The sequence below is a fragment of the Haliotis cracherodii genome, unplaced genomic scaffold (genome assembly GCF_022045235.1).
Source record: "Haliotis cracherodii isolate W230 unplaced genomic scaffold, xgHalCrac1.p SCAF_9, whole genome shotgun sequence".
In the NCBI taxonomy this organism is placed as follows: domain Eukaryota; kingdom Metazoa; phylum Mollusca; class Gastropoda; order Lepetellida; family Haliotidae; genus Haliotis; species Haliotis cracherodii.
In genome coordinates this window covers 56848764-56867158 of record NW_027266343.1, presented here as the reverse complement: position 1 = coordinate 56867158, position 18395 = coordinate 56848764, and the positions used below count along the sequence as shown (strand labels likewise).

The following is an 18395-nucleotide window of genomic DNA, read 5'->3' as shown; positions in this document are numbered from 1 at the left end:
GCCATCAACATTATACATGTGTTGGAGTGTTCAAACTTGATCATGTAGTTTTATCAGAGTCTCTTAATCTCTTTTGATGAACAATGACAATTGAAGCCTATGATTTCCATAAGAATGGTTCCTTGCTGTTTTCAGAATAACCACCTGAAGACAAACAACTCATTTCATAAGGCGTCAGCGCCTGGTGAAATACATTTGTCCATTATTTGTGCTTTCTTTGACTGGACAAAAGATACGATTTTGAGTTCCTACTCCAAGATTTCAGCTGTTCGTGTTCTGTGTTTATCGTTAATGTGGCAATATCTAATGTTTACTTCTGTTTCCTTGGTTACCATCGAATAACATTTCTAGACTACCAATCGTATTTGAGTACTGTGTAGTCATTCTACAGAGATGCCAACCATTACAATTTTTGGCATATTTACTGTTTTGAGTTTAAACATTTGTTGATACTTTGTCCCCCTGCAAATCATGATTCGCAAATTGTTTACGTGCATAATTATGGAGAGCAAATTGTTAATACACCCGTAACATTCTACAGCAAGACTATGCTGACCAATGAGAGCCATGCTCTCAATTCACAGTGTTAAAATATCAATTACTCAGTGGTATGGGGTCTTGGACAGAGTGTTGTGTTAAAACACACTCAAATCACTTTATCAGTCAATCTGTGCGGTGCAGACAGGGAACGAATGGTATTGTTAATGTTACTCCTTTTTCCGCACTTAATACTCCAAAGCTTCAATCAGGGTTGGCATCGCTGGTTATAGCATCATATGATTCTTTTGTTCACAGAAATCTCATCACTTATTTTGCAGGACAAGTTTATCATTGAGCCTAAGAGAGAGTATTACGTAAACCATTCAGTATTACAGCTTTTTTTCATTGTACAGGAGTTGATTGTATTTATTTTGTATATTACGATGTAAACATTATTGCTGCCTTTTCGATACAGCCATGATAATACCAACCTGAAACTTTTGTACATGAAATATTGTATATGCGTTATATTTTTATAAATAATCATAAACACTGTGGCACAACATGCACAGTGCTAGCCATTGACAGACCGGTCTCCAGGCAATGTGAATCACTTAAGAAATGACTGTAATATGTAACATTGTAATAGCTGGGTAAATGTAATACAAGAACAGCTGCCATTCAGTTGGAACCATTGTGGTTCATTCCTACAAATTTCTACGAACAATTTCTTTTCAAAACAACTTTAGTCTCAAATCTGGTTGTTCTTATGATATCCCCAGAAGTCCCTTGTATTGTGTCAACATAAAATAACTGACCAGAATTTCATCAATCTGAAACAAGCGTGAATATGGGTGTTAATAGTTTCTGTGCTTAATGGTTACAGAGGGGAGTCAATGTTTTTCCATGACAAATTTATTTATTTGCAATAACCTTGATAACCTACAACATATCTCAGTCTATGTGCTTGTAAATAAATTGTTTTTGTTTTGAACATTTGAATGGGTCTGTGATTCATTGTTTAATATTTGGTGAGTGAATGAGTGAGTGAGTTTGATTTTACGCCGCTTTTAGAAATATTCCAGCAATATCATGGCAGGGGACACCAGAAATGGACTTCACACATTGTACCCAATGCATTAACCACTAGACTAGCTGACTGCCCTGTTTAATATCTGCTAAAAAAAATAATAGTCTTTGTTCTCAGGTACCGCCCTCATCATCATAAAATCCGTTGCATCCGTTTCGTTTCGTTCTTATCTCCATTTAAAAAAATTCAAAATCGTTAAATTTTTGCATTTCATACACAAAACCCTGGCAGTGAAATGTGACATAATTGAGATCAACAGGATTTCCACAAAATTATTGTTCACAAAATTTGGTTACATACTAGCTTGAACAAGAACCCCCCCCCCCCCCCCCCCTCCAATACACCACCCACCCGCACAATATTTTTATAAGCCATTGCATAAGAACCTATTGTTTTACAATTTTAAGCTTTATGCTTGAGTAGTGGATGTTTTTATGTAGTTTTTCTCAAAATACCACATGAACAAGCAGCTTTCACACACCAGACTCATGTGTTCGGTCTCACGAGTCAACGCCTTGATCCTGAGGCTGCTGGAGCTGTAGATAAGCATCTTCAATGTCAACACTCTTTGTGTCGCACACACAAGACAAGCACACAACTGGCCTCCAACGACAACTCACTATTCATCCCACCTGAAATGTGTAAGGTGGAACCTTCCCAGTGGGGACAAAGAGGGCATGTCTTATAAAGAGGGCTTGCCTTATAAAGAGGGGCAGCCTGGATGTCGGGGGCCAGTTGGTTAACTAGTCTATCATGTTTATACTTTCAGAGAATGTATCGCAAAACACACAATGAGCCTTCTATACAAGCTTCCGGGAGCCATTGGTTCTGGTGAATTGGAACAAATCAAGACTGTCTAAATGTCCACTGTGACAGTTGATGATAAACTTTGTATAACTGTGAGGTTTGAAAACGATGTGCAGATAACATTACCACACAATGAGGTGCAATCACAACAAACATCACATTTGTACTTCAACAGGATTTATTGCCTTCAAGAAAACAATTTTTTCAGAATAATTTTTTCTATGACAAGGAATGAGGGGCCCTTCCAAGTGGATGTGCACATTTCATCTACTAGACACAAAAGTCATGATTAAACCATAACAAAGACCAATATCAAAGTATTTTACAAATCCTGACAATTAGCCAAAGTTTCTTTTCACAATGGACATTTAGCAATCTCACAGTGGAGTTATTCCCCTTTATTTAGTTGGCTTGATACTGACCCTTACATCATGGTGGTCCAGTCCTACTGGGATCAAACCCTAAAAACACAGGCTGCAGATGTCCCCTACTGGGATCAAACCCTAAAAAAACAGGCTGCAGATGTCCCCTACTGGGATCAAACCCTAAAAAAACAGGCGGCAGGTTTCCCCTACTGGGAAGAAAGCCAAAATAACCAACATGACACTGATAGAAAAATCATAATCGGCGACAATCCAGGATTGAAAACAAGCATCCTTGCCCGGCTAAGGGAAGTAACTATGTGAAGGAGACGATAGGTTAATTCCATCTTTCCCACAATACTGTTTGATTTATCAAAAAACATAGAGTATCCATCAACTGTACCGCATATCTATATAATGTGTACACAATGAATGGTAATGAAAGCAGGCTGCATATATACATCATGTACAAGACCACACTGTCTGGTGAACTGTCTCAGGTTTATCTTAACTGTGTGACGAATGACAAATCTTCATTAAATACCAAACTGACCTGCATTATCAAGCTTGAGTGAGTGAGTATGGTTTTATGCCGCTTTTAGCAATATTCCAGCAATATCACGGCAAGGGACACCAGAAATAGGCTTCATACATTGTACCCATGTCGGGAATCGAACCTGGGCCTTCGGCATAATGAGCAAACGCTTTAACCACAAGGCTACCCGACCGCCCCTTATCAAGCTTGAGGTGATAGATACAAACTATGGACAATGTGTTGTTAGGAGAACCAACCTTAGAAGACAGTCCTTGCTCCAGCAGAGAAGAGCTACTATGTAATACTCAGGGATGAGAATGAATATTTTCCTTTTCAGCTGAAACATCTTTGCAATGTCCATAATTTGGGGGTATTTATGGGGGAAGCCATAAGATTTCAACAAATTTGTGGTCACTAAAATTCGCGAATCTGAAGAAGATTCTCATCCCTGAATACTACTCAGGTATAGTTGGCCCAGGTGGCACCACCTGCATGTGTCACTTCAACCCTGAACAGTGCCAGTTTCCCAGATTCAACAAGCACCTGTTTCTAGAGATGGAGACACAAGTCTCCCAATGAACGTTCTGTGTCATGTTGTTTCCATGGCTGATCCACTCTCACCTTTTGAGCGAAGGTAGGTCTCATACTGCTCAGGAATGTTCTTAAATCGGTTGATTTTCTTTTTTATCTGTTTAGGTGTCTCTTGGTAATAGTTCTTTGGGTCCCGTGCCATTGCCTGCACAAAAGTGAAGAAAATGTTTCAGCATTATCATACCATGAATACATATTAACATTGCTTAATAAGACTGTATGTTTGTTCCACTATCACCTTGATTGGAAAACGATGTCATTAAGTAGGTTATATTTATTATCAATTGGTTAATTTTGGTATTTGATCTGATCTTCATCATATTGTAATTCCTATTGATTATTAATTACGCCCTTATTTTTTTAAACATTTTCATCTACGGGTATCTTACAGTGCATCTTCCAGAGGCAAGGGAGCTAACGGACTATAAAAGTCCAGTTTCTACCCTTGCCAAACTAGGCTGGAATTTCTGGGCTCGATTATAGTGCTATGCTTATCCTTAGAGGCGAATAACGGGATCGGGGGGTCAGGCTCGCTGACTTGGTTGATGCATGTTATCATATCCCAAATGCGTGAGTCGATGCTCATGATGTCAATCATTGGATTGTCTGGTCCGAACTTGATCATTTAAGGAATGCCGTCATATAGCTGGAACATTGCTGAATGTGGCGTTAAACAACAAATAAACAAACAAACAAACAAATCGACCACTGGCTACTACAAGTTGTGTCCCTCAATGTTCCTACTATTGACCAATCAGATTCCACCTCACATATCACCAGCATTTGTTTTAAATAAGATGATCAGATCAATAATCAAGATCTATATTGTCAAAAAGCTGGGTCTTACTTCTCGAAGTGCATCAAATCATGCGAGCACCTTGATTAGAAACATGAAAGGGTTTGGAAAATATCTGTTGACCAGATGACTTTACAAATTCTGCAATCGACAGAAATCTTCACGGCAGTTGATGAAGCGGATGTTGGATTTCGTTATGAAATTTTCATTTGACAATGCATAGACTCATTAGTCCAGGCAAGACACGATTTCTTTTTACAGTGGTACATCCCCACATACCTTATAGTCCTCGCCATGTTTCTCCATCATGTGGGCACAGTATCTGACCTCCAAGTCTGACAGTCTTAGTCTGGCCTCCTGGGGAATTTTGGCCTGCTTCTCAAGGGCTGAAAAAAACAACAACCTGTACTAAGACCAGCCGAATAATGTATGGAAACAGAACCTTGAGCAAGGCTGGCACTGTTCTATAGAATGAGCTTCCAGAGGATGTCAGGAGAGGGAAGATGTCAGTAGATGGGAAGATGTCAGGAGAGGGAAGATGTCAGTAGATGGGAAGATGTCAGGAGATAGGAAGATGTCAAGAGATGGGAAGATGTCAGTAGATGGGAAGATGTCAGAAGATGGGAAGATGTCAGGAGATGGGAATATGTCAGTAGATGGAAGATGTCAGGAGATGGGAAGACGTCAGGAGATGGGAAGATGTCAGTAGATGGGAAGATGTCAGTAGATGGGAAGATGTCAGTAGATGGGAAGATGTCAGGAGAGGGAAGATGTCAGTAGATGGGAAGATGTCAGGAGAGGGAAGATGTCAGGAGATGGGAAGATGTCAGTAGATGGGAAGATGTCAGTAGATGGGAAGATGTCAGTAGATGGGAAGATGTCAGTAGATGGGAAGATGTCAGGAGATGGGAAGATGTCAGTGGATTGGAAGATGTCAGGAGAGGGAAGATGTCAGTAGATGGGAAGATGTCAGTAGATGGGAAGATGTCAGTAGATGGGAAGATGTCGGGATGGGAGGATGTCAGTAGATGGGAAGATGTCAGGAGAGGGAAGATGTCAGTAGATGGGAAGATGTCAGGAGATGGGAAGATGTCAGGAGTGGGAAGATGTCAGTAGATTGGAAGATGTCAGGAGAAGGAAGATGTCAGGAGATGGGAAGATATCAAGAGATGGGAAGATGTCAAGAGATGGGAAGATGTCAGTAGATGGAAAGATGTCAGGAGATGGGAAGATGTCAAGAGATGGGAAGATGTCAGGAGATGGGAAGATGTCAGGAGAGGGAAGATGTCAGGAGAGGGAAGATGTCAGGAGATGGGAAGATATCAAGAGATGGGAAGATGTCAGGAGATGGGAAGATGTCAAGATGTCAGGAGATGGGAAGATGTCAGTAGATGGGAAGATGTCAGGAGATGGGAAGATGTCAGGAGAGGGAAGATGTCAGGAGATGGGAAGATGTCAGGAGAAGGAAGATGTCAGGAGATGGGAAGATATCAAGAAATGGGAAGATGTCTGGAGATGGGAAGATGTCTGGAGATGGGAAGATGTCAGGAGATGCGAAGATGTCTAGAGATGGAAAGATGTCAGGAGAGGGAAGATGTCAGGAGATGGGAAGATGTCAGGAGATGGGAAGATGTCAGGAGATGGGAAGATGTCAGTAGAGGGAAGATGTCAAGAGAGGGAAGATGTCAGGAGAGGGAAGATGTGAGGAGATGGGAAGATGTCAGGAGAGGGAAGATGTCAAGATGTCAGGAGATGGGAAGTGAAGAGAGGGAAGATGTCAGGAGATGGGAAGATGTCAGGAGAGGGAAGATGTCAGAAGATGGGAAGATGTCAAGATGTCAGGAGATGGGAAGATGTCAGGAGATGGGAAGATGTTAAGAGAGGGAAGATGCCAGGAGATGGGAAGATGTCAGGAGATGGGAAGATGTCAGGAGAAGGAAGATGTCAGGAGACGGGAAGATGTCAGGAGATGAGAAGATGTCAGGAGAGGGAAGATGTCAGGAGAGGGAAGATGTCAGTAGATGGGAAGATGTCAGGAGATGGGAAGATGTCAGGAGAAGGAAGATGTCAGGAGAAGGAAGATGTCAAGAGATGGGTAGATGTCAGGAGATGGGAAGATGTCAGGAGACGGAAGATGTCAAGAGAGGGAAGATGTCAGGAGATGGGTAGATGTCAGGAGATGGGAAGATGTCAGGAGAGGGAAGATGTCAAGAGAGGGAAGAATTCAAGAGATGGGAAGATGTCAGGAGAGGGAAGATGTCAGGAGAGGGAAGATGTCAGGAGTGGGGTAGATGTCAGGAGATGGGTAGATGTCAGGAGATGGGAAGATGTCAGGAGATGGAAGATGTCAGGAGATGGGAAGATGTCAGGATAGGGAAGATGTCAGGAGATGGGAAGATGCCAGGAGATGGGAAGATGTCAGTAGATGGGAAGATGTCAGGAGATGGGAAGATGTCAAGAGAGGGAAGATGTCATGAGATGGGAAGATGTCAGGAGAGGGAAGATGTCAGAAGATGGGAAGATGTCAAGATGTCAGGAGATGGGAAGATGTCAAGAGAGGGAAGATGTCGGGAGATGGGTAGATGTCAGGAGATGGGAAGATGTCAGGAGACTGAAGATGTCAAGAGAGGGAAGATGTCAGGAGATGGGTAGATGTCAGGAGATGGGAAGATGTCAGGAGAGGGAAGATGTCAGGAGAGGGAAAATGTCAAGAGAGGGAAGATGTTAGGAGATGGGTAGATGTCAGGAGATGGGAAGATGTCAGGAGATGGGCAGATGTCATGAGATGGGAAGATGACAGGAGATGGGAAGATGTCAAGAGAGGGAAGATGTCAAGAGATGGGAAGATGTCAGGAGAGGGAAGATGTCAGGAGATGGGAAGATGTCAGGAGATGGGAAGATGTCTGGAGATGGGAAGAGGTCAGGAAAGCAAAGATGTCAAGAAAGGGAAGATGTCAGGAGATGGGTAGATGTCAGGAGATGGGAAGATGTCATGAGATGGGAAGATGTCATGAGATGGGTAGATGTCAGGAGAGGGAAGATGTCAGGAGAGGGAAGATGTCAGGAGATGGGAAGATGAAAGGAGATGGGAAGATGTCAGGAGAGCAAAGATATCAAGAGAAGGAAGATGTTAGGAGATGGGTAGATGTCAGGAGATGAGAAGATGTCAGGAGATGGGAAGATGTCAGGAGAAGGAAGATGTCTAGAGATGGAAAGATGTCAGGAGATGAGAAGATGTCAGGAGATGAGAAGATGTCAGGAGATGGGAAGATGTCAGGATATGAGAAGATGTCAGGATATGAGAAGATGTCAGGAGATGAGAAGATGTCAGGAGATGGGTAGATGTCAGGAGATGGGAAGATGTCAGGAGAAGGAAGATGTCTAGAGATGGAAAGATGTCAGGAGATGAGAAGATGTCAGGAGATGGGAAGATGTCAGGATATGAGAAGATGTCAGGAGATGAGAAGATGTCAGGAGATGGGTAGATGTCAGGAGATGAGAAGATGTCAGGAGAAGGAAGATGTCAGGAGATGGGAAGATGTCAAGAGATGGGAAGATGTCAGGAGAGGGAAGATGTCAGGAGAGGGAAGATGTCAGGAGATGGGTAGATATCAGCTTCTTCAAAAGAGCAATTCTCACTGAGTTCTTTAAAACAGGGAGCATCTGGATAAGATGTGATACATCTATAATTTATTTATCAATACACATCAATCAAAACAGAACATTTCATTCAATATATAAAATTTAGCAGGGAGTATCTGGATAAGATGCACAAATCTATCATTTATTTATTAATATACATCTATCAGAACACAACAGTCTTTTCAATATTTTAAATTTATTAAACCCATCACCATTCTTGAACTAGTGTATGTTATTATGCCACAGTCTGCAACTTTCCAATTATTCCACAGTGGCCTATTAATAACCACCTCAGGGCTAGCCAGACAAGTGGTTCACAGCAGAAGCAATGATCCACACTGTTTGACACACAGATAACCTAATCATCGTTTCACAAAGCGATCTTATCGCTAAGATTATTGTAACACCCAATGAGTCCCAATGAGTCAAAATACATATTTTACTGAAACCAATGCATCGAGTTTACAAATTTCTGACATGTGAACACCATTCCATTTTACTTGACAACATCATGGCAAAGTACTTTTCATCTCCGCACAGCAGACAAATATCGCAACACAAAAAGCTGTGAGTGAAAACGATGATGAAAGTAACTTAGGAACTATTAATAGTGATAGTTGACATGATTTCGAGGAGTTGGAAGCAAATATAGACATGGAAAAACGGTCATTGTCGGTGACATTCGGAAGTAAATAAAAAGATAAATAAAAAAAAACAAAAAAACAAAGAATGGCTAACGAAGAATGCATGGCTAATATACTATTCAAGATTAATGCTGGGTACATATCATAATAGGAATTTGATTAAATTACGTCTAAAAGATAATTTTAAACATTTTTGGCTACCTACAATATTGGCCTGACTTGTTGATTTTACTAGTGGCTACCTGTAAAAAAATATAGCAACAAAACGGGTTCTTGGTAAAAAAAATATACTTTGGGGCATGAAATATCACTTGATCTGCTAGCATTGTTTTATATGCAGAGATAGAAGTTACTGTGAGAAATAGCCAGAAATAGCAATCAGCTGTACACATATTTTCCTCCAGATCTACCTGTGATTCAGACAAAAAATACCCAATAATATAACATAAAAGAATTTCAATCTAATGATTGGAAGAAATTGTATCTGAAACTATTATTTTACCAGGAAAAGTATATTTCAATATCTTGATATTTCAAGTGCAGATTTTACTCACTCTCATCAAATCCTAGTGTTCACTACCGCTACGCAAAGATCATAGGACATTCCCTGACAGGCCGCGTCAGAACAACCTTTCAGGAACTTTGACCGACCAATGACATAACTAACAAGAAGTCAACATAAGCCCATCAAATAGCAGCTTCCATTCCAGTCCAGTATCAACATAATGTTGATATATAATAGTGAAACTATAATAACCATAATTTTTGACGAGTCAAAGTAGGGCATTTATGGTACTGTAAATCTTGAAATTATAACTGCACAATTTGGATAGTGGAAATACCAACTTGAATATAAACACACAGTTTATTGAGCAGCAGTTGAAACAAGTATATAACAATGTCATTCAAACAATAGAAATTACACAATGGGCATCAGTTGAGTGATCACCTTTGGTGTCAAGTGAGTGAGTGAGTGAATTTGGTTTTACGCCGCTTTTAGCAATATTCCAGCAATATCACGGTGGGGGACACTAGAAATGGACTTCACACATTGTACCCATGTCGTGATTCGAACCCGGGTCTTTGGCGTGACGACTGAACGCTTTAACCACTGGGCTACCCGACCGCCCTGTTGGTGTCAAGAGTTCTTCCCACTCGTGTCAACCTTGTTGACACCTTCTCCACGTACCAATCAGTGAACTGTTTTGGTTCAATTATTTCATTGACTTTGATCTTCCTTCATGCCAGTCAGCAGAGTAAACATGGTAAACATATAAACTGTGTGATGTTTTTAGGAAAACACTGTTTATTGTTTATTGCAAGTGCACTACACACTTTGATTGGATAAAGGTAAGAATATGTATCATTCCACTGAAGATGGGATGGGGTTTGGGTCGCATTGATATTGAGTCGCATTTTTGGCTAGGGGTCAGCAGTCGTATTAAATTGGAGACTCATTAATTTCCAGATTTACAACATATGTATCTATTTTCTGTTGACTACGGTTCGTTTCAAGGTGTCAGTTACTGTAATCTGATCATGGTTCTGTAAATAACAGTGAGTTGCTGAGATCTGCTGATAAGTACACACCAGATTTTGCCAAACTAATGTAAACAATGTTGAGTTTTAGAAAAAATAAATGAAATAGATCACAAACATATGTGTGAATATACATGTATAATGAACACATTTTATAACCAGATAGAGTGATAACAGGATTAAATTGCCTACTTCTGTATGGATTTGTTGACATGGTATTTCCTGTGTTACTTGCTCATGGTAATGTCTTTGCATTTAATGCATTGGGGAAAAACATTAAAATTTGTTGAATGCGTGTATTATGTGCATCACCCCTCTACACAGATGTATTTTGGGGAGAAAAAAATGTACACTATATGTATAATGTACACAGTTACATTTCTAAGGGGTCATTCACATGTCTAGCTGCATACTTTACTCTCATTTCCACCATAACAGAGTCACTAATGAGTAAATTTACCATCAACAACATGATGCTTGACAGCTTTCTTCTTTTTGGATTTAATTGCCATGACAACTTCAGCAGACTTTGTCAGAAATTCCTGAAATACCAAACACAATGACAACATCAGACAGTGGAACACACGTGGTACAATCACAATACAAATTTGGCTTTGGCCAGGGTTCCGTTTTAGCTCGATGGCGTTTTGCTGAGGTGCAGTTTTAGCTTTAACCATTCGACCCCCATGACATAATATTTGTATGTATTAGCCATCATGACCACCCAATACCCTTATACAGCAGATCTAGGAATACATGTGTATTGGGGACACAGATGTCATCCTTTGACAAAACATGGTATACAACACATGTTATATGGAAGAATGTGTTCAAAACTCACATAGCAACAAAATAGCACACCTTAGTTTTGGGGATCCTTATGGTTTGGTTGGAGTCCGCTGACAGCCCCATGTCCTGCATGTTCTGTGCTACAGACTTCTTCTCATCCCAAGCTTCACTTACAGTCTCACTGAAAAATGTTTGAACATTATACAAAATAAACTGACATCCCAGCCCCCAAAAAGTCAAAGCCAAAACACACTGATTTCTCGTCAACCCATTTCAGGTATTTGACCAGAAAAACTAATTGTTTGTTTGTTGTTTAACGCCACACTCAGCAATATTCCAGCTATATGATGGCGGTCTGAAAATAATCGAGTGTGGACCAGACAATTTAATCCAGTGATTGACATCATGAGCATTGATCTACGCAACTGGGACACGATGACATACATCAATCAAAGTCAGCAAGCCTGACCACCGAATCCCGTTAGTCGCCTTTTATGACAACAATAGTCGCCTTTCACAGCAAGCATGGGTTGCTGATGGCCTAATCCAAATCGGATCTTCACGGGATGACACGTCTATCGAGGTAAAGAATCTTTAACTTTTCATCGTTTAGTTGGTTTTTTTGTAATATTTTAGCATTTGTTCAAACTCCTGTATATCCCCTCATCCATTCATCTTTGGAAGTGCTACTCCTAGAGTTAAAGGACGTGGCTCTAACTGAAATTGTGCACTACTCGTCTTTCAGTTAGCCTGAACGACGTCTATATGTACCTACTTCAGCACGTTAAATAAAGTTCTCCTGCGATGAGGCCCTGACTTATAGTAAATTATACTGCATAAACATTTCTAACAGCCTTGCCATGTTATTTTTTGTAGTTTGTTTTTGTTTTTCCAACTTCTTTTCCGGTCTTTGGTATAGTTGTAAGTCTTATTTCTGCTCTGTTTTCGTATTTTCGTCATGGTTCTGTCACAGAGTATTTCTTCAAGCAAAACATCAACACGTGCTCAAGGACGCGACTATGGGTATGACAAAATATGGAATAACTTCCGAAACAAATAAACACACTAAGTGTTTTAATTGAGGTTAAACAAACTACGACTGTTACATCATACTGCTTAAATTTTAACAAAGATAGCGCTATCTAACTGTAACATACTTTTATTCTCAAAAGAAATATATCCATATTTATAACAATCAAATACCGCTATGATCCCTTTTACTATTTTCCAACCGGATGTTTCCGATGATCTTACAATATCAAAATGTGAGACCAGTACAGCGGTGGAAACAAATGTAATACTTGATGGTATAAACATTGGTGTATGGTTTTTACACTTTGAATCAATTTTTTTCCATAAAATACCATAAAGCAATGTCACAATGCTTATCATAAGCCGATAGATGCCGGTTTTGTGAAATCATAACTGGATAACTTCCGGATCCTTATTCCTGTGCAACTTCTTTGTATTCTAAAATGGCGACCTCTACAGAGTCAGAGATAGTACAGAAGCCTCCACCTCAAGAATATGCATATTTACCACCACCAAGAGAAGAACTTGGCTATTACCAAGAGGGTTTGAAAGAGAAGTTTATCAGGAAAACGAAGGACAATCCATTTGTTCCTATAGGTATATTGCATTAGTGGGCACTATCATTCAAAGCGTACAGTTGCTGTGTGTCCACTTCACAGGACACCTATCTGCTATGTTTCTTGATGCTACTAATAAAGCCGCACGCGACATCATCACTTTTTGATATATTTAGAGCGAAAAGCTCAAAATAAGCATAATAAAATGACCCCACTTGCATTTGTATGGTATATTTGAATATCACAGCAATGTCTAAACGTTAAAAATTGGACATCAACATTGAAAAAGTAATCGAGCCATAATTACGTGCGACAATCTCATCAGTGACATCCATCCGGTCAGGCCACATTTCAGCGAACACATATTTTGTATCTACTTTGGAAATTCAACATTACATTTACACCAAAACAGTTTGATTAAAGCCATTTTGTCGGGGGCAGGTCCCCCCAAAATCCCCAGTTATTTTAGTGAGGCGACAAAAATGGCATCTGAAAAACATAGAAAACGTGACTAAGGAATAAGCTTATGCACATCCCTTACCAAAATGACAGAAGGTGTACGGTATACTGCATTCTTGCCTCATATCCCTTCTTCAGTGTTGTACCCTGTTATATGTTTGAGTAATTGTTATACAAACACAAATTCGCTTGTCAATTAAACCATCATTCACTTTGTGACACCAATGATGAAGGAAGACATGCTGATAGTTAACAAAGTTCAGTATGTAAGATAAAGATTAATATGTAAATGCCTGCAGTATTTTGCTTCAGTAAGTCTTTTTTCAATATGTGCTGGTGATATTTCATCCTCTGAGCCTTTGTTGGATTGTCACCTCCTGTGACATCCAATCCATGTGAAACGAGGGTCATTGCCTCTACCATGGCCCTGCACAGCAATTATATTCTGTTCACTATTATGGGGTGTGGTTTTTTTAAGTCTGATACTGTCTTTGCTTCCCACTTTCTACATGATGTCTCAAAAACCGATGTTCAGGATCTACACGAGTTAAATCCCTTGATCCTGGCACAACGGTTGACAACAGATAGACGATACCTGCAGCCCAGTACTCTGTATCCTGTACATATAGAATAGTCATTTGAATGTCCTTCCTTTGTTTATTGTCATTATTCGGGTTCCCAGACTCAGTAGCCAGTAAAAGGTGAAGTAACTCATCTGTAGAGACTGCGGTCTTCAACATTAAAGTCATATAAAGGCACAGCTGTTTTGATGGTATCTAAACCCTTTTACCTGCACACCACTGCTTTAGGCATGTGCTGCCTGGTATAAGCTTGAAGATCTTCTTGTGGATATTGTCAGTCATTCCTCTTCTCGTCTTAGCCTGATTCAATCCAACAGGCATGACTGACAGCTTGGATGAAGCGTTAAAAGAGATGCCAAGCTGGCTCACCCTATTGTCTGTGGGAGATAGTGATTTGTTTTTAGAAGCTGGAAACCTTGTTCAAGCATGTTTTCCAAATAGGATGAAACATGAAGGAAGAAATGCATAGTGTGAGATAGGATAAGTATATAAATATACAATTCAATGTCCCAGAAAACAATTGATTTCTCACAAGTCTTTTTAGGGAGATCTATCTTTCAATAGTTATCAAAATACCCCATAATCATTGCTGATTATGTTAGATATTTTTTATGAATTTGTCATTTTTTTAACAGACATTCTTCATGTTCTTCTAAATCTTTCCATGGTACCAATACTGAGAAAAGCATCTTACATACATCTTGCCAGTGTCTATGTGGAGACATCCCAGCAACGATAATGCCGAGGACACAAAGAGACACATGTTTTAAAGGCCTGTGTGACACTCTCATGTCTAAAGTTATATTCATATCAAAAGAATTATATTCATTATATGTATGGAATCAATATTCATGATTGATATAGGTCCCAATTATCACTTAGGAATGATAGTGCTACCATTGGAGCACGGTTGGCGTTAGCGCTTTTAAAATTCGCTTGGGTTGTCACAAATAAAGACCTCAAAATATGTACTTTGAATTGAGTGCAAAGTTTATGTTTTCACAAAATAAATCCTCGACCATCGTATTGTAAATCATACTGGCTACATAATGATGTAAAAAAAGTATTACCATTTTTTGTGATACTTGGACATTAACAACACTTGTAGATATTTAATGAAGGCAAATGTTTTCAGGTGTTGCCTTGACAACCCTTGCCCTAACATATGGTCTGTGGCAAATGAAGACCGGGAACACACGTCGATCACAGACCATGATGCGAATGAGGATTGGTGCCCAAGGGTTCACTTTGTGTGCTGTGTTGGGCGGGGTCTTCTACAGCGCCATGAAGGCCAAGAAGAAGCCTGCGAACTGATGTACATGGATGTTCAAGAGTGTTCACAGTGTGTAGATGTGCGGTCGTAATCATTGCACCTCTCATGTGGGCTTTAAAACACAGACAGTATTCCTGACACAAACACATGGAATATTGGCATTGAAGAGGGGCTTGTAATTGTAATTTATAGACTTGGTATTATAACAAGCCATAACTTTGAGAATATATATTACAAAAAGAAAGTGTGTGTTCATGCAGAGAGTGGTGTGTAAGCATGTAAGTAAGGATTAGAAATTATGGATGAACAACTTCCTTATTACAATTAAGAGCGACGTTTCAGTGTAGATTCTAACACCGTTATCAAGCAAGTGACGAACAACTACTTTATTACAATTAAGAGCGACATTTCGTCGTAGATTCTAACACCGTTATCAAGCAAGTGATCACTTGCTTGATAACGGTGTTAGAATCTACATCGTTATCAACTTCGTGATCACTTGCTTGATATCGGAGTTAGAATCTACACCGTTATCAACACCGTGATCACTTGCTTGATAACGGTGTTAGAATCTACACCATAACGTCGCTCTTAATTGTAATAAAGAAGTTGTTCATCAATAAATTATTATCCTTACTTAGTACTCTGGCTTCTAAATGCCTATCAAAGAAGTGTAACTGTGTAAGCATGTAACATTGTGTGAAGGGATCTGACTGCTCTGAACATTATGCTGGATCAGATTAGTTTTGCAGTTCTATCATGTTGTCCAGCTCAGAAATAAGAACATTAATTTTTAAACTGTACAACAGAATATCTTTTTCAATAATAATGGTACCTATCAAATACTTCACATTGAAGCATTAATCAAATAAAATGAAAATACTTTTATGCATTTAACTGTCTTCAATCAAGAAGTGCTGTGAAGTGGAGTTATTAGGGCTTACACCAGTACTGAACAAATACTTCACATCGAAATGTGTTGAATATTGAAATAGTATATTGAGACTTTTGACTGTAGTAAATCAAGAAATGTTGTGATTTTGATTTATTAAAGATAACTCATCATGCTCATGTCTCATGTTTGTGATACCTTTGTTCAGATAACCTTAACAAACACAGTTCCTTTTTTAATACTGTTAATATAGCCTTGTAGTGGTAACATGCTATTACCATGGTTACAGTGGCCTGTCAATATCTCAAAGATTGATTTATTGATAAATTTTTGTGTGCCCTTGATATAAGTTCACATTTTGAAATAATGTATATAATTTGGTAGTCCAATCTTTGTAAATAAATTACTGAGTACATATCTTCAGAAGAGGTACCACATGCTGTTTCATCCTCCACTGATAACTGTTTCTGCCTCTAGTCTGTATCAGTAAAATGATAAGGGTAATACATGTATTGATTGTCTTACGCAAGTTCAACATGGTCTCTACAAGGCACTTTAAGGACTAATAGAAGAGGGAACAATTAACTGCGTAAGTCAAACCATTGCAACCATGTAGTGTTTTTCAAATGTGTGCTGTGATAGTCAAACGTGTATGTACATTGTTAAAAAGGGATGTTTTGTTACACATCATTATGAGAATCATTGTACCAACTGCTCCTCGTTGACCTGAATGAAATGTCAGGGCACTGTTGCCTCGAGATGAGAAACTTACCAATCACACCAATATGAAAAGGAAATATCGTATTCCATGTAATAAGAGCCCAGGGCGCTCACAAAATTAGAAATAGGGGGCTCTTATTAGAATTTTATTTTGGTGAAAAAAAAAGTTGAAAGATAAATTTCGTTGTTTATGCTGACAGCCTGAAATGTTGTACGACAGGTATATTTTTTTCCAGAATTTAATTACCAATAATAAAGGGTGCATATAAACACAAGTGCGTATTCACATGAATAGGGGAAGGAAGCGGTGCGCATTATATGCGAATAGGGGGCGGAAGGGGTCCTAATTGGGATTGTTCACTAGCCAATATATTAACAAATCTCGAAAGTGGGCGCTTATTAGAGCGGGGCGCTTTTTACGTCGAATACGGTAGGTCAAGGATTACTGTCCTCAGTAAATCATCTATAACCAGTATAACAGTGTGATTGTTTCTGAGTGTGAAGTAATGGTATTTTGGATGGTATTTATAACCCAGATAAAGGTTAAATAACTTCGTAACCTGCTGTATTACGTTTACAAAATGTCAATAAACTGTTCAATATCATCTTGCGTTTCCTTGTGACATATACCAATGAATTATTTATTAGTGATTGATAGGGAGAACATAGATAACCTGAGACAAACTGCCCTTGGTTGATTCTGGAGCAGCAAGCCATCTTATCTGGGATAGGCTACCACTGGATGGTAGTGGGAGTGGGTGAGTAGCTTTGTGAGCTTGATTTTATGCTGCTTTGAACAGTATTCCAGTTATATCACGGTGTGTCAGCTTTACCTTTACCACTTTGGCGAATCTCAGGTTTTGTGCTGACAAACTTGGAAGTCAGGGTGAACCCATCTTCCCAAGGCAAGAGAGTTAACTGACTATAGAAGTCCAGTTGCCACCCTTGCCGAACTAGGCTGGTATTATGGAGTTAGACTTTGGCTGGATAACAAGTCTATGCATAGTCGAATCAATATCTGGTTCATTTACTGTCATGCAGAGTTCAGTCGATTGCAGGATTTGCAAAACATGTGCACCGCCAACTCGTTGTCAACAGATATTTTCCAAATCTTTTCAAGTTTTTAATCAAGGTACTCACATAATTTGATGCACCTCGCGATGTAAGACCCGTTTTATAACAATATAGATCTTGATTGTCGATTAGATCGTCTTGTCTGGGCGCCACCATTTTGTTTGAAGCAAATACGAGTGATACGAGGTGGAATACGAAGTGGAATTTGATTGGTCCACAGGAGAGGTATAGAAGGAACTTAACTCGTAACAGCCAACGGTGGCGCTATGATCTAGCCCAGGAATTCCAGCCTAGTTCGGCAAGGGTGGAAACTGGACTGTTAAAGTCAGTTAACTCTCTTGCTTCGGGAAGATGGGGTGAACCATGATTCAAGCCCACAATCTTTGGTCTCTGGTGAACCCAAGGGACACAACTCTGCACAGCAAATTGTGGGACCTTATAAAAACAGACCACCCTTGCCCCAGGTGGTTGTGGGATGTGATCTGGGACAGCCTACCGGGGATGATAGCTGGAACATCATGCAACAGTCTAA

At 39.6% G+C, this 18395-nt stretch overlaps 2 protein-coding genes across 3 annotated transcripts in view; one reads left to right on the top strand and one right to left on the bottom strand.

Moving 5' to 3' along the window:
• Nucleotides 1-12284, bottom strand: part of LOC139452405 (nucleolar protein 16-like) — a 34943-nt gene extending 22659 nt beyond the window's left edge. For both annotated transcript variants that reach the window (XM_071233874.1, XM_071233875.1), the window contains exons 1-5: nucleotides 12135-12284; nucleotides 11348-11456; nucleotides 10947-11028; nucleotides 4941-5047; nucleotides 3896-4010 (exon numbers count right to left, since the gene is read on the bottom strand). In XM_071233874.1, coding sequence (XP_071089975.1) covers nucleotides 3896-4010; nucleotides 4941-5047; nucleotides 10947-11028; nucleotides 11348-11456; nucleotides 12135-12235 — 514 coding nt within the window. In that variant the 5' untranslated portion in view covers nucleotides 12236-12284. The remainder of the gene's footprint in view (nucleotides 1-3895; nucleotides 4011-4940; nucleotides 5048-10946; nucleotides 11029-11347; nucleotides 11457-12134) is intronic.
• Nucleotides 12285-12701: 417 nt separating this feature from the next.
• LOC139452954 (HIG1 domain family member 2A, mitochondrial-like) lies at nucleotides 12702-17381 on the top strand. The gene is made up of 2 exons (XM_071234576.1): nucleotides 12702-12904; nucleotides 15040-17381. Exons 1-2 carry the CDS (start codon nucleotides 12751-12753, stop codon nucleotides 15216-15218), a joined length of 333 nt encoding a protein of 110 aa, XP_071090677.1. The 5' UTR covers nucleotides 12702-12750; the 3' UTR covers nucleotides 15219-17381.
• The last annotated feature ends 1014 nt before the right edge of the window (nucleotides 17382-18395 follow it).

Coding starts and splice junctions, on each gene's coding strand:
- LOC139452954 (XM_071234576.1), top strand. CDS start 12,751: ATGGCGACCTCTACAGAGTCAGAGATAGTACAGAAGCCTCCACCTCAA. Junction 12,905..15,039: donor CAATCCATTTGTTCCTATAG/GTATATTGCATT, acceptor AAATGTTTTCAG/GTGTTGCCTTGACAACCCTT.